The following is a 17,679-nucleotide window of genomic DNA, read 5'->3' as shown; positions in this document are numbered from 1 at the left end:
ATTTACGGTGAATCTTTTTTGGTACGCCAGGACGCCAGCTCGCCAAAAAGTACGCCACGGGCCAAATTTCATTCCGTCATAAAAACCACTTTCTACAGAAAAAAACAACTTATTTTTACACTTTTATCTCGCGAATAAACATTAAATTATATATTAAAAACTGCGTTTATTATTTTTAATATCCAACAATGGAGTTGAAGTCAATGTTTTCGATTTTAAAACAAAACTAATTTTTTTGATAAATCTCTGTTTGGCGTACTCATGAATTATTTTTTCTAAAGAATCAAATTGAATAAAGTTTATTTTTACAAGAATGTTCAGGCATTAACCAAGCAAATAAGCATACAAATATGTGGGAAAACCTGCGTTTATTATTTTAAAAAAAATCCAAATTATACATCGGGTATGAAGTTAACTTCCTTTTTTTTTTTTTTTTCTTAAACGAAAGTGACTTTGTTTGATAAAATTGTGTTTGGTATACTCATGAATTATTTTTTCTAAAGAATAAAATTGGATAAAGTTTATTTTTCCAAGAATGTTTAGACATTTACCTAGGGAATAAGTATAAAAATATATATGAAAAACCGCGTTTATTATTTTTTTAAAAATTCAAATTATACACCGGGTATGAAGTTGGCTTCCTTTTTTTTTTTTCTTAAACGAAAGTAACTTTGTTTGATAAAATTGTATTTGGCGTACTCATGAAAAATGGTAAATTTTCAGATTAGGTCCACCTCCACAATTTTCTTTTAAATGACGACTTTTATAGGTTTTCGGCCATGCTAAATACAGAAATCGGCTCGAAATTTTGCAGAAATAATTAGTTATCGAGATATAAAAAGTTGTATTATTAATTGTATTCTTTGGCAGCCATCTTTGTTACGCGCGTAGATTTGTTTATGGAGCGCGCGCACATGCATAAAAACGATGGCCGCGGAAGAATACAATGCATAATACAACCTTTTATATCTCGATAACTACTTATTTCTGCAAAATTTCAATGCGATTTCCGTATTCAGCATAGTAAAAAACATGTAAAGTCGTCATTTAAAAGAAAATTGCGGAGGTGGACAATCTAAAAAAAAAAAAATACCTTAAAAATAATAAACGCTGTTTTTAATATATAATTACATGTTTATTCGCGATATAAATGTGTAAAAATAAGTTTTTTTTTTTTTTTTCTGTAGAAAGTTTTTTATGACGGAATGAAATTTGGCTTATGGCGTACTTTTTGGCGAGCTGGCGTCCTAAAAAAGAATAATCGAAAATATAACTTTAGTTTGCACTAAGTTTTAGAAAAGGAAGAGTTATCGACCCCTGAAAAGTAACATCTGTCGGCGGATATTGAAATTAAAATACAAACATTCGTCTTATGTAACTAACTGTCATGCATAGGTGCCAAAAAAATCACGTAAATTGATTGAGTAGTTCTTTTTAAAAGTAAGAAAATAATTTGTGATTTTTAGTGATTTTTAGTGATTTTAATACTAAATGTATTCGTTGTTTATGATCTCGATATTCGAATTGAGTTGGCCCCCTTGTTTATGCTGGATCGAAAAACATTGGCAATGAAAAATTCTATGTCTCGCTTCGTCAAAATTTGATTTAGTTAAAAAAAATAAATAAATAAACTACTAGATCAATTTATGTGATTTTTGTAATATGATATCTTTTCGTGACGAATACGTAAATAATAAAGGTTTTTTTCGTATTTTACGAGATTCGAAATTCGAATTCTGTTCTCGCGTAATTTCTTTGAAATCTCGCGTTATTTTCTAAATCGCATGCGATTGATTTTATTGTTTTGAAAACCACTCCAGATGAATCTTAAATTGCATTTGAAACTGCAAAAACTCATAACAACAACAACCTGACCGCAAAGGCATGTGTGAATAAAGGTAAATAATAAATGTGATTATGCTTTCTCAGCTGTTAAATTAGAATAGACGCAAAGAAAACTCAGTGAAGCTTGAAGCTTGCTCTGTTGGGTTACCACCTTTCAAAAGGGCGTAAAATGTGATTACTGAAAACAGTTAATTAATTAAAACTAACTGTATTATTCACAGTGTTAACCAGGTGGAGGGTTTTACGTATTTTATTTTAGTTTTAATTTGTCAGAATTGGAGTTAGTCTCGAACCCGAAACAACCCAAATCAAAAGCGAAAGGGGCACAAATATCGAGTCACCGGTTTGTATCTCTGGAAACAGTGATCATTTTTATTTACATTGTAAACATGTACAACTTTTTATAATTAAAAAAATAAATAAATAAATAATAATAATAATACTAACAGAATTGTTCTGCAACTAACAATTTAATTTTTTTTTTTTTTTTTTTTTTTTACAAAATCCATTTTTTTTTTTTAAATTAAAATTTTTATTTTATTTTTTTTTATTTTTATTTTTTACAAAAACAATTGAAAAAGAGAAACTGAAAAATTTATACGCGTGTAGGGTTAATTTTAATATAAATGTTCGGTTAATTAATCACGTGGTCAATTATTCGACTTATATAATTAATCACGTGATTTCGCATAACAATTTGCGGTGCTAATGCAGAGACTGCCGACTGCCGCGCTATTGTTTAAATCTTATTTCCACGTTTAATTAAAGTTATGGGTTATCCTGACTCTCCGCACTCCTTTGTTTACATAGGAAGTGACGTCACACAAATCTTATAATACGGATGGCTACAATTGTAAAAATAATTTGTTTTATTTTTCTTTCATTTTTGAGCTCCCTTTTTTTTTACATAGGCGTCACCACATTATCAAGGCCCAGAGGCCACTCAAGGATAAGGGTTAAAGAGTGTACAGTAGAAATTGGTCAATATAGTAATCATTAGTAATGAAAATTTGGTAAATTTGATAACTTATATGGAACGGCTCATCAAGAACTTATTTACTTTAGACTTGAACACAACCATATTGTAGTCAGCCGAGCCGCTCCTGCCCAGATGTGGCAACAGTATTCCATCCTTGGACGTACCTGGCTCTTATATAGATAGAGAATAGCATCAGCAGTAGCAGTATCAGAATTTTTTGTGAAAATAGCGAATAATTCCACCCCATCTTTCCAAGCTTATAACTCCTCGAAAAATGCAATTCAAGCCCTAATTTTTTTTTTCAATTAAAGGAGCAAGGACCAAGATTTCATTAAAAAAAAAAAAAAAAAACGTGTTTTTTTTTTAAAAAGGTTTTATACTTCGGACTTTACAGGTAAAATTCGACGAGAACACGATGTCCGTTTTTTTTTAAATTTGAATATATTATGTATTGACCTTTTCTCTTCAATTTGTGAGTAAATAATTATGTACTTATCCGAGTCGAAATTAATTATTATTAGACATTTACAAAATTGGAGGCGTGAATTATTCGACCCCCTGTCTTTCCAAGCTTATAACTCCTCGAAAAATGTAATTCAAGCCCTAATTTTTTTTTCAATTAAAGGAGCAAGGACCAAGGTTCCATTAAAAAAAAAAAAAAGAAAAAAGAAAAAACAAATAACGTGGTTTAAAAAAAGGTTTTAAACTTCAAACTTTACAGGTAAAATTCTACAAGAACACGATGTCCGTTTTTTTTTAAATTTGAATATATTATGTATTGACCTTTTCTCTTCAATTTGTGAGTAAATAATTATGTACTTATCCGGGACTAAATTAAGTATTTTCTTTGTAATAGACACTGGGGGGGGGGGGGGGAACCGTGAATAAAAAAAAAAAAACGTTTGTCTAAAATATTATATTCGGTTTATTGGAAAGAACATAAAATTTCACATTGACCCTGAAAATATCGTAAAAATAGAATCAATAGAAAAATTTTGATAGATTTTTAAAATTTTAAAATTTAAAAATATTGAGTTTAAAAATTTAAAAATATTGAGTTCGGAAAATTCATTACTGTTTAAAAAAAAAATAAAAATATTTTTATTACTTTTAAAACAACTGTAATAGTTTATTTTGGAAGTATAATCCATAAAGAAAATAAATAACCCACTTTTAACAGAGAAATTACGAGATTTTTATATTGTATTCGCAGTTTCGTGTTAGGGGTGTCAAAAATTCCTACAAAAATTCTGATACTGCTACATCAGCAGTGAGATATCTACCGGATCGATAGAAAGATCCCACCATTTTTCCAGCGGCCTTGGCAACAGATTTGATATACGTGTTCCATTTAAGATCAGGAGTAATGGTCAAGCCCAGAAGCTTGTCAAAACTTGAGGCCTCCTGAAGACGAGAGCCATTCATTTCAATTGATGACAAATGTGGATTAGAATGTTGATGATGTAAAGAGAGAAGCTTGGTTTTAGATGCATTAAAAGTAACCAGCCACTCCTTTCCCCATTGTACTATGTGCTCAAGATCAGAGGAGAGAGAATTGGAGAGAACTTGGTCGTTTACTGTCTTAGATGTGCTACCATAAATGGTAGTGTCGTCAGCATAAATGTCTACAAATGATGTAAGGATATGATTTGGAAGATCATTAATGTAGATCAGGAAAAGAGTTGGGCCCAGGATGGATCCCTGAGGGACACCGGCATTAATACTGTGAGCTTCTGATTTTTGCCCCTCAACTACTACTCTTATGAACCTATCAGAAAGAAATGATTTAATAATTGAGAAGACTTTTCCAGCTATACCATAGCTAGCGATCTTATGAAGTAAACCTTTATGCCATACCCTATCAAAGGCTTTAGATATGTCAAGAGCAATTGCCCTAGAAAGATTGCCACCGTCGAGAGATTTGCTAATCCTATGCGATATAACTGTAAGGACATCTGCTGTAGATCTAGCAGAACGGAAACCATATTGAGTGTCACTAAGAAGGTTATTTTTGTTGAGATGTTTGATTACTTCTGTCCCGTTTGTTTTTGTTTTCTACAATTAATAAACCAGTTTACAAGTAAAAAATAATTTGTTTTACTTTTTAATTACCAACACAGTAACGAATTTAATTTTTTTTTCTTTCCCATTTGTTATATTGGTATTTGAGCGGAGAATCTAACATTTCTTTTCATTTTGAGAATGTGTTTTAGTTTTTAATTACTAACACAGCGGAGAATTTAACTTGTTTTTTTTTTGTTTTTTTTTCTCCCATTTCTTATTTTGAGCGGAGAATTTATTTTATTTTCATTTTGAGCTCTTTTTCCGATCCGGCGTTACCTTTTATAGGTACTCCTGCACTTTACGACCCGAGCTATTTTTAACACTATTATTTAGAAACCTATTATTTAACATGGGGAACGGAGGGTGTATTGTAACTATTCTCTACTTTCACCTAACAATTAAATTTTTTAAAAATATCATGAAACTTGAATTTAACTTGAAAATACTATTAAAAAATAGCGCGGGTCGTAAAATGCAGAAGCACCCTTTTATGATATAAAAGTTTGAGTTTTAGAGTGGTAATTTTAAAGGAATTTTTGAGGGTGGAGTCCACTGGAGTAATTCTTCATATTTGCCTTTTTTTAATTGAATTGTTACCTTTTTTTTAATTGAATTGTTAGGTGAAAGTACAGAATAGTTACAATTCCCCATGTTAAATAATAGGTTTCTAAATAATAGCGTTAAAAAATAGCTCGGGTCGTTGTGTCAGAAATTTCGTGAAAATAGTGAATAATTCCACCCCATTTTTTCAAGCTTCTAACTCCTCGAAAAATGTAATTCAAGCCCTAATTTTTTTTCAATTAAAGGAGCAAGGACCAAGGTTTCATTAAAAAACAAAAAAAAACAAAAAAGCAACGTGTTTTTTTTTTTTTTTTAAGGTTTTAAACTTCGGACTTTACAGGTAAATTTCTAAATAAAAAACTTCTTTTTTTTTTGTTTTAAATTTTAATATATTATTTATTGACCCTTTTTCTTCAATTTGTGATATATAAGACTTTGGTACATAAATTAATTATTTACTTTTTAATAGACATTTCAAAATGGGAGGCATGAATTATTCGACCCCCTGTCTTTCCAAGCTTATAACTCCTCGAAAAATGTAATTCAAGCCCAAAGATTGTTTTCACTTTCTTTTTGTCCTTCGCGTTACAGATTCGAACCTGCCTGCTTACTACACCCTCCCTTTTATTTTTAACACCTCTCTCCACCCAAACTGACTCATGTTGTTTTGACCCCCCTCCCCCACTATCAATTTGTTTTGACCCCCCTCCCCCACTATCAATTTGTTTTTTTAACAACAAAAATTTATGGAAAATAATGTGTTACATTATGCATGGACAAAACTCTGGTACTTATGCACTTTTGTGACCATGCTAAAGTAATAATGTTATTATTTTTAAAGCCATTCTTAACATGGGAGGGGAGGGTGTTTTCTAACTATTCTTTACTTTCGTTTAACAATTTGATAAAAAAAGATATTGTAAAACTTGAATTGAACTTAAAAAGTCATAGTTAAAAAAAATAGCGCAGTAACAAAAGTGCATAAGCACCAAAACGCCTTGTGGCAAGCACCAAATTGTGTTCTTGTGGACATACCATGAAAATATACAGTGTCCCTTTTAAAATAATCATAGAAAAATTAGTCTTACTTTTAATTTATTAAAAAAAATTTCATGCTTAAAGTTTTGCTAATTTAAAAAAAAATTTTTTATTACATTTTCACCCCAAACAAGGCACGTTGCCACTTTGGTATAGGGGGCTACTATCAGGGGCAGCAACTACTGGGGCACTATGTTGGGATTTAGGCAGCAAGATGTCGGTTCACATTGCACTTGAACTTCTGCATGTCAGTACAGTTAGGGAAGCAGCAATACTAAACCAAATCCGATACTCCCTGTCATGCAAAACTCTCAATGACTCTTAAATGAAAACTGAAATTATCTTCCCCTCAATAGTAGAAACACTGACACAACTTCTATTTGCATCTACTGAAAACTTGCCCAAATATCTATTTACTTAATTATACATACGAAATGCACCATAACTTAAAATGTACATCCAGTTACACCCTGAGTGTACTACACCTTAACCTTCGTAAACCTAAATATACAGTGACTGGGCAAAATTTCTTAGCTCAATTCCTAATGCCTACTCAAACTATAACGTTACCCTGAACCTAAACTAACATGAAGTTAAAAAAAAAAAAAAAATGGAAAAACCTAAGTTAAAAGTCTTAATCCACACTAACACTTTTCTAACAAGCCTCCCCACGAAACTGCTTCCACTGCATGCCCCTAAATCACTTTGAGGAGTGTTACTATTCATTAGATATATAACCTCTACAAACTAACCTTGTAACATTAACTAACCACGCGGGGTCGCAGAAATACCTGGATTAGGACTCAGGTGCGGAGCAAACCCTTTTTAAACTTATCAACTATACCGACATGCTCAGCTTTCAAAAATGACAAGGCCTGTTGAGATGGTGTAAATGCAAATGAAGAGGATGCAGAAAACGTTATTCAAAATTTCGATATGTTTTTATCTTATATACAGGAGAAATATCTTATGTAAATATATTTTTTTTCTTTTGTTGAATTCTTTAAATTATTTTGTTTTCTTTAATAAATTATTTCTTGCCTTTGGTAACAATTATTTGTTGTGAATTTAAAAAAAAAATACTCGTCTGCCCTGAATATAAATGTCATATTAATAATGTTCTATTTTAGCATCGGAAAAAAATGTATGATTAAAATTATTTAAAATAATGTTATATTTAAACAAAGTTAATTGACGTATTTGAGTTTGTCATTACCGAAATACATTTTTTAGGTGTCACAAATATTTAAAAGATGGGGAAAAAAATAAATGAATAAAACAAAGTGCTGAAAAATTTAAGCAAAGTCTTGTGAAAATAAAAATAGAGAAGAAAAATATATTTAAAAAAAAAAAAAAAAGGAGCAAATGGTAACCAGACCCGAAAAGTATATCAATTTAGTCAAGTTTTATTGAAAAAAATAATACTGAATTGCTTTTATTTCTCAAAGTAACGGTCCTCAACCTCAAGTACCAATTATAAAGCTAAAAAAAAATAGAACATACAAAAAAGGGGTCCCTAATTGAGAGACTAATTCTGGAATAAATTCTATTGAACGGAACAACAAAGTTAAATTTATCGTCCAAGCAATAGTGACAAATAAAGCGAGAAAATATACGGTGTCCCTTTTAAAATAATCATAGAAAAATTAGTCTTACTTTTAATTTATTAAAAAGAAAAATTCATGCTGAAAAAGTTTTGCTAATTTACAAAACGTTTTCTTTTTTAAACTTTGGGGATGCATAAAGGGTTATATTTGATATTTACAAGCATAAAATTCTAAATATACTTAGGTTTTATTTACAAAACATTTGGGCATTTAGCAGTATAGCAAACAAAATGAAAAAGTGGTTAAAAAATAAAAACATGTTTTTAACAAATGCCACCAAAGACAAAATAAGTTACTCTTTTGTCTATTTGGATAAGTTTTTATTTTAAAGTGTTTATTTATTTTAAACACGAGTAGTGTTGAGTGCTTTAGTTAGAATGATAACTAAATAGCTGACATGAGATGGTCATCTGAAGAGACTCAGTAGTTGTTCAAAAAATCACAGTGACAGACTGGTCTCCAGTAGATCACCAAAGTTAAGCAACGTTGAGCCGGTCAGTTCTAAAATAAGTGATCATTTGGGAATACCTTTGTTTGTTTTGCTTTTTTTTACAAAGGAGTTATCACTTATCAAGGCCTGGAGGCCACTTGAGGATAAGGGTTAATGAATGTACAATGGTCAAGGGGAACATGTCGTAGTAATTATTAGTAGTGAATTTGTTTACATTGGACTTGAAGATAACCATACTGTAGTCAGTTAGAAAGCAGGAAAATGGAACAGATTTTTTCATGGAATCTACATTTAGGTTTAGGTACAGATAAAGAGTGAAGGAAATTATTGATAATGGTTTCAGCTAGACAAGTGTTTTTTGTGAAAGTTTAACGAGGGAAGACCAGAGACTGGAGCTCAGACGAGCACTTGCCATGAAAATAACAATAAAGCAGAGACAGGCTTGCAACGTCTCTTCTGTAGGAAAGAGGTTGCAGAGAAGCATCCCCCACTAAACTGCAAAGTCTATTTTGAACTCTGTTAAGGCAGAGTAAGGTCTTTGTAACAGCTTCTACCCAAATGTAACAATACTCCATCCTTGGATGTACCTGGCTCTTATATAGGTAGAGAATTGCATCAGCAGTGAGATATCTACTGGAGCGGTAGAAGGATCCCACCATTTTTTAGTGACGTTGGCAACAGATTTGAATTTTAATACTGATAGAAACTCATGAAATAAATTCCACCATGACATTTCTACCAGTATTTTGTTTAATTTCAGTCTTTTGAGCTATTATTGAGACTCCAGATGACCGTCTCATGTCAGACATTTTGTTCTCATACTAACTGAAGCACTCAATGCTACTTGTATTTTGGAATAAAAAATAAATGTTTTAAAATAAGTTAGACCACAAAAAAACTTAACCAAGTAGGTAGAAGATTAATTTATATTGCCTTTGGTAACATTTATTTGTTATATATTTGTTTTTGTTTTTTAACCACTTTTTTGTTTCTTGTCTATACCGCTAAATACCCAAACTTGACCAACTTTTTATAATAAAAAAAACAAAACAAATATTAAAAAATAAGACATTGCAGAGTAGCTCTTGCTATTTTCTTGTCTTCCCACATGGACAGTTAGACACTAAGTGAGTTTTAAATGTAGGGAAACTCTAGCTCCTCAAAATGGGTCAATCTGAATTGGAATAAAAATAAAAAATGTCTGATCCACACACATTCATGTTTGTTTAATTAGTAAGCATTTTGTTAAAAAAAAACTATTATTTTCCTTATATTTCCTGAATTTTGATGTAGATGATAAAAAAAATATTGTTAATTTTATAAATGTAAGCAATGGACAGTTGCAATCTGGAGGTATCTGGCATCTACCCAGATACTGAACTAATACGTACAAGGCGTGTTTAAATCAATTCACACTTTCTTTAAGTTGTTACATTCATTTATTTATGACTGAACGAATTAGTTCAACCAGGTGATAAAAGGTTAAATATACAAATTTCTATAAAATATTCTTTTAAAACAAAAATAGTTTCTGCATTATGTAGATTATTCAAACTAATATTCTCTTCTTGGTTGGTATTCTCACATTTCAATCAATATAACACATAACATAACAGATAAAGGTGTTAAATAACAGTTCTAAGAGATGGTCTTCTAAAGATTCAAGGTTCAATCCTTACTACAGGAATAAAATAAAAATTACATAACTTTTATGTAGTCATGGCTTACAGTACAGGAACAATCTACCCCTGTGGATTAAATAAAGGATTCTTTTTGAAATTCAGTATACATTTTTGAGTTCTACAAGATGCATGTGAAGAACGTTGGAGTTTACATCGGCTAAAACGTTGTGAGAATAACATCCAATAGTAGATTAAATAATATAAGCACTAGTGGGACCTGTGGAAATTCCACAGCGACATCTTTAATATGTAATATATTGCTGCTGGGTATTTTGTGGGCGTTCAGTGTGAATAGAGATCCCACAATATTGTTGTAGCCCTTTTGTTAAAACTGTAAAAGTATTTATCTAAGTAATCTGGTTAATGTAGTGTCAGAATATGTCGGGTTGTTACGGTTTATCTCCAATATCCTTATAGGAGTCTGGGACATATTTTCATTGTATGGACGCCTGGCGCAAATAGAAACCCCATGATATGATTATATCATCTTTAGACAGGACAGATACTACCCTTGAATCCTAGCCAGAAGACCAAGAAGATATATTTTAGTTTCATGTATGACCCAAAAGCGACATCATTAAAACAAAAATTTTTTTTTTACATAGCATCTTTGATGATCGGGAGGATAGAAAGTGATAACTAGGACTGTGACAACAGCATATTCTTTTCATTGTTTTGACTCTTGAGTAGATATCTGTTAATATCTTATATGTTTTTATATAGACAGATGTGGTTCTCGGTTGATTAAGTGCAGCTAACTGTGTTGGATATATCCCTGAGAGTCAGAAGAATGAAAAGAATATTCTGTTGTCACAGCCCTTGTAATAACATACTACGAACATAAAATTATCATATCTATATAATAATTTAATGTTCGTAGTATGTTATCACCTTCTATCCTCCTTTTTATTGAATAGGATTTTCTGCTTGAATAATTTATAATCTGGAAACCGTGACACATGTACGTATGTACGTTAAAGGTACTACAGTATCATTCAAACACGATAGTGTTTGAATATATGGTTAAGTAGCAGTTTTAGTCATTTAGAACTCATTTAAAGCTTCACCGCCCACTCATTTTTCGATCAAATTTCAAACAATTATTACAGTGTATAGATCACCTTCTCAACTATATTATGAAAAAAAAAATTTTCATTTTCGTTCCGTAAAACAAAAGTTATGAATTTTCTGGTGTTCAAAAACATAAAAATATGTAAGGAGGTGAGCAACGTTTTTTATGAATGGTTTCCATTGCAACCATGTTGCTTCAGTGACTACTGTTGCTACTAATTCACTGCTGTCATGAAGAGAGAAGTAACAAGTGAAATAGTTAGAATGAAAGCATGAAAGGGAGATAATTGGGGGATTTTATTGAAAGCAGACGAGTGCCGTACATTGTTATTACATATGTGTATGTTATGTTTATGGAGGCAAAAATATAAGACTGAAATTAAACAAAGAACAAGTGAATTTATTGGAAACCTGGGAAAATCATGGATTACAATAGAAAAATGCGAGCATGAAAAGTAATATAGTTAAGCTTAAACATGGGAAAGTAAAGGATTAAGATTGTTAAAACTGGAAAAGAACAAGATATTCTAGTAAAAAATATAATAAATTTATAACTTAAAATATTGCAACATTAAGAATTTTTTTAAAAAATTCAATTTATAACATTATATAATCAATTTTTAATGCTGCAATATTTTAAGTTATAAATTTATTATATTTTTTACTAGAATATCTTGTCCTTTTCTTTTCCAGTTTTAACTAGTCCTTTACTTTTCCATGTTTAAGCTTAACCATATTACTTTTCATGCTTGCATTTTTTTATTGTAATATATATATATATATATATATTATCAATCCTGATCTTAAAAATAATTTCACTTATAAAAATGTTCAAATGACCATTTTCATTTTTTCTTTTTTATTCTCAGGTGTTCATCATTCCTGTTTGATTGTTGTATGCGCAACAGAGATGATCCTTCCATTTGTATCAAATATCCAACGTGATATCGTCTCCGTCAGTAAGCAAGCACTGACAAGATACTGTCGTAAAAATGGGTTTTCCCATGTTTGCCAATCCCATTTTGCAGTCAATAGCACAGCAAAAATATCAAAGCAAGTCTTTGTTGGACAATGCCAAAGTGTACGGACAATCTTTACTGAAATGAAACGAACCCCACCAAAACAAACAGCAAAGCATAAACATCCTACAAGCATTTTGTGCTCATGCCCACAAAATTCTCATTTTTTGTCAAATTTTGCAAACAATTCCACAGATCAGTTGAGTCGACGACAAAAGCTTCAAAAAGCTGTGAAGGAATATGGATCTACCGTAATGGTATTCCATATTAGCATATCTCTTATGTCTTTGGGAGCTTTTTATTTAGCAGTCACCAGGTATTGTTTAAATTTTCTTTATGGCTCTATTTTCGTTTTAATCGATTTATCTATTTTTTTTTTTTTTTCTCAATTTTTTTTCTCAATTTTTATGTATCGTTTATATATATATATATATATATATATATATATATATATATATATATATATATATATATAAGATGTTTATGGATAAATAATTTTATTAAACATTTGAATAATACTGGGCGCAATGCCATTATTATTAATTGCTGAGGTATATCTCTTTATATAGTCTCGACATATTATTAGAGAAGAGAAACGTGTGGTAATGATCGGAAACTAAAAGACACTTCAAAAATACTTTTTTCTCCTTTACTTTAATGTTAAAAAAAAAACACATTAAACAAAAGGAGGATAGAAAACGAGAGGAGCAAAGAGATAAAAAAAAAACCCTCTACATCGGCAACCGGGGTGGGGGTGGGGGCAACATCATTTAAAAACGTGTTCAAAAGATCATAAATTACTTGCAAAGGTGGACAAAGAAAAAAAAAAGATAATAAAATAAAATAGTATGTCGGAAAGGAGAACAAGAAACAATTTCAACAGATACCCATCTATAATATAAATCTCACCTGTCTGTTTAAAGGTATGTATGTATGTATGTATGTTTGTTTAAAGGTATGTTTGTATGTCTGCCTAAAACTTTTGACAGAGGTGACTGATTTTCATGAGATCAGTATCATTTTGAAGCTCGACGTCTCGGACAACAAATATGAAAAAATTGGCCAGAAACATTAATTTCTTCACCCTCAACTGGGCAGTTTTCTACAAGGAGGGGTCGATTTTTTGCAAGTCATCATATCGGTTGGATGTACTTTGCCTAATTTTAACGTTCCGAACTTCCGGTCGCGTCATGGAGTAGCGGTAAGACGTCAGATTTTCTTTCGCTTTCTTTTCCGCTTTCGCATCACGGGTTCGAGCCTGCCTGCCTACTACCACTTTTTTTTTTGCTTAACCCACACCTCCAAACACCCGGGCTACCAGGCTAGTAAGTTATAAATTATGACTGTGTTCTTTTTGCTTACACAGAGACGGTCAATATAAATCAATAGAAACAATATCAATATAAATCAATAGAAACCACCTTGAGATTTTTTAAATGGGCTTTCGAACATGCTCTGTGGAAGATAGAGAAAGTTTCATCTGTGTACTCTCCAGTGCAGATCTGGCACTGCAATTAATGCTCACCAATGACCGACTTATGAGTTTGTACATGTGAATGTTGGCCATTTTTTATGTCTATGTATCAAAGGGGGAACATGTTGGGAAATTCTAACCTCCAAGCGCTCAATAGTATGCCCCATGTAGTCAGTCTTGCACTGACTGTTAAAGCGATAAACTACCATATCGTATTGAGTAGCAGGGATACCATCCTTACAAAAGGAGGGGGGAGTGCTTTGCATTCCAAACACGATTTGAACCTTTATTGCAAAATAACAACAAAAACTACTATACAAATTTTGTGTGAAAATTTCTGGCTTTTTTTTTTTTTTTTTTTCCATCTTTATCCACCTGCATTAGTAATTTATGGACTTTTGAACACATTTTTAAACAATGTTGCCCATCCCATTGCCGACTATTATTTTGAAAAATGTCAGCCAAAAGAAATTTTAGTAGAGTTTTATTTTTAATCTTTCTACTCCCCTTTTTTACCCTCCTATTGTTCAATGTTTATTTTTATTTAAACAATTTTTTTTTCTTTTAATGATATATGTTAAAATTATGAAAAAAAAATACTTCAACAATTAATAATAATAATGTCATTGCACCCAGTATTATTCAAATGTTTAATATATATAATGGAGTACCCATCCCAGGATAGGTATAAGCAATAATATAGCATTAGTTTTAAATTTTATTCTTTTTTTGTTTTTTATTGACGGTAGGGAGTATGATAAGGTTGCATTCCCCTAAATAACATAGTTTAAAAAAATAATAATATGCTCACGTTGCCTAAAATACATTTTCCGTGATTCATAATGAGTTCAATACAAAAATATATGGCCCAAACCACCCTCAGAGTTAAGAAAATAAAATATCGAATTGGTCAAATATTTTGGGGTAGAATTATTCCCGAGCTGCAGATTTGTTGGAAAGACACTTTTAAAATTGCTATAAATCCTATCATACAAAAAGAAATTGATTTATTTACAAATTTACAAATTTATATGCGTGTGTATATTTTATAACTTTTTTTAGGTATTTTTTTTATTTTTATTTTTTTCCTTTTATTACATTTTCACTCACCCCAAACAAGGCACATTGCCACTTTGGTGTAGGGGGCTACTATCAGGGGCAGCAACTACTGGGGCACTATGTAGAGATTTGGGCAGCAAGATGTCGGTTCACGTTGCTCTTGAACTTCTGCATGTCAGTACAGTTAGGGAAGCAGGAACCTGGAATGGAATTCCAGAGTCTAGCGGTTCTGGGGAAGAAACTACTGGAGTAGAAAGATCTTTTACATCTAGGGATCTCTACTGTGTGGGGTTGGGATTTAGCTGCCTGTCGGGTTTGTCGAGGGTCTCTACGTCGGGGGGGCACAAGTGTCTGCAGTTCGTCAGAGCATTCACCATTAAAATACTTGTAGAACAAGCAGAGGGATGCAGCGTTTCGTTGATGGAACAGCGGCTGAAGCTTAGATGCCAGTTCAGGGCCTATCAGATTGGCAACTATTTTTTTTAACCTTGTCTAGGAGCGAGAGACTAGTAACAGATGCACCAGCCCAAATGTGACAACAATACTCCATACCTGGGCGAATGGTGGCCTTATAGAGGTACAGGATACTTTCAGGTGTCAGTAGTTTTCTAGCACGGTAGAGAGAGCCTACCTTTTTCGCAGCGGCCCTGGCAATGTTTTCAATATAATTGTTCCAGCTCATGTTTTCTGTGAACGGTAAGCCAAGCAGTTTGAAAGATGTACTCTACTCTCCAGGAAGTGAGACACAAGCCCCCCCCCTTCTGTTCAGCATTCCTCAGTATTCTCAGGCACTTAAAAGTAAACTCCTTGTAAAACCTAGGAGGAATGACCTCCTGTAACTGAACAGGACTATACCTCATCCCAACAAAGCAAGGCCAGAAGAAACCACAATGATTCATCCACTGTCAGATTAATAATCGCGGATGTATACTTGATTGACGTAAATAAAATTTATTCAGGCTGTCAGATTTTTTTTTATAACTGTCAGCAGAATATGTAAAAATGAACATATCCGTTTTTTTTATATATTTTGTTCTAGTGCAGTATTATACTAAAGAAAAACAGACATAAACAAATTTTTAGTTGACATTTTTTTTTTCTAACATAAGTTAAACCTCATGAATCAGTTTGCAATAAGACAAACTCAAAATGTAATTGATACCATTTAATTGAAGTGTTTCAAAAGGTTGGTCTACAGTTGCGCAAGTGATTATTTTTTTATGCTGTGGCTGTATTTGTTTGGGAATTTTCATTATTGAAATTGTCCCATCACTATTCAAAATAATATGTAAGTCAGTCAGAAATTAAAAAAAAAAGCTCAAAATGTAAAGGAGATAAGTCGTATGTTTACCTTTGTTAGGATAGGAATGATCTCCCTTACATTTTGAGTCTTTTAGGTCATTATTTAAAATTGTCTCCATTAAAATAATCCTCCTTACTAGAATAAGTATTATCAGAAAGACCTGAAACGAATTACACGTTTTTTGTGTAAAGAATATGCTGCAAGGTTAAAAAGCAGGAAATCGGAATCAGATATCGATTTGTCAAATATATTGCTATTTAGTTCTGACATAGAAAATCTGACTAGATGACTTTATATATTAGATTCTAAGTGTATTTGTATTTCTATTAATAATAGATTTTCTTCTTTTAATTTCAGTGGAATCGACATGTCGAGCATCATGTCATATTTTGGTGCTAATGAGAAAATCCAGCAGTCTCAATTGGCTACGGGAGCTAGCTCATTTGTTGTAGCTTATGCCATCCACAAAGTATTTGCTCCTGTTCGGATCGGGATCACACTAAGTGCTACTCCATTAATAGTAAGGTACCTAAGATTAAAAGGTATCTTAAAACCTTAAAAAACAGTTTTAAAGGTATTCCTTCGATTGGATTGTTTAATTATTATAAATAAAATCAATATTTTTTATTGATTTTGTTGTTTATTTTTGGTGGGGGAATTTTTTTTATGCAATAGATAAATTTCTGGATCATGAAACCCACATGTGATGCAAGTTAGTGTACAAAACAAGCCCTTCATTCACTTGTTGAACCATGCATAGACATAGTACAATTTGGCGGTAAAAGGTAAAAGAAACTACCTTAACCAGTTGTTATAGAAATGTAGAAAGAGATAAGGAGAAAGATTTGGCGCTTGTACAGTTTAATCAAGACATTAAAAAATGAAAATATTGAAAAAAAAGGTTAGATTGTGTTAGACTGAAGACTTCTGACAAAAAATTTCACTTAATTTGATTGAGTAGTTTTTATTTTTTACAGCGGAAAAACACGTTTTTATGAGAGCGCATTGAAGTCGGCCATTATGAAATTTATGGAACATGCCACGGGGACATTAAGTTGGAAAACACCCAACATTCAAAAAGTTGGAATTGAAGTGAATTTCATTATATCTACCTGTTCATGTCTGGTCTGTGATACTTAATAATTATTGTTTTATCATTAAATAACCCAAGTTGGGTTGTTATGCCATTAAACACAGACCAAATATAACCTTTATTTAGTTTACAGATTCTTTTGAAACCATGTCTATGTGTTGAAAGGTTTTCTGCACGTGGTTCTTGTAGCTCAAGTGATAGAGCAGCTGTCACTATAAAAAAAGGGTAGCACTTCTACAGTATAGGGCACAGATAAAAAATCACATTCCAAGTAAAATGTATTAGACAAAAATAAGTATCCTCACCAAAGGTTAGGAAAACTGATCAAGTTAGAAGTTAAATTAAAAGTAAAATTCCATGTTATCATAAATTGTTTTTTGTTGATTCACCATTCATGAGAGCAGAAATCCCATAAATCAGGGGGAGATAAGTC

At 31.7% G+C, this 17,679-nt stretch overlaps 1 protein-coding gene across 1 annotated transcript; it reads left to right on the top strand.

Moving 5' to 3' along the window:
* Nucleotides 1-1,724: 1,724 nt before the first annotated feature.
* On the top strand, nt 1,725-17,431 carry LOC145277902 (protein FAM210B, mitochondrial-like). The gene is made up of 3 exons (XM_080129901.1): nt 1,725-1,898; nt 12,168-12,633; nt 16,511-17,431. Exons 2-3 carry the CDS (start codon nt 12,209-12,211, stop codon nt 16,710-16,712), a joined length of 627 nt encoding a protein of 208 aa, XP_079986027.1. The 5' UTR covers nt 1,725-1,898; nt 12,168-12,208; the 3' UTR covers nt 16,713-17,431.
* Nucleotides 17,432-17,679: the final 248 nt, after the last annotated feature.

This window comes from Euprymna scolopes, chromosome 6 (assembly GCF_053919585.1).
Source record: "Euprymna scolopes isolate OS-2025 chromosome 6, ASM5391958v1, whole genome shotgun sequence".
NCBI classification, from domain to species: Eukaryota; Metazoa; Mollusca; class Cephalopoda; order Sepiida; family Sepiolidae; genus Euprymna; species Euprymna scolopes.
The sequence above is the reverse complement of the archived record's forward strand: the minus strand, read 5'-3'. Positions and strand labels throughout refer to the sequence as shown.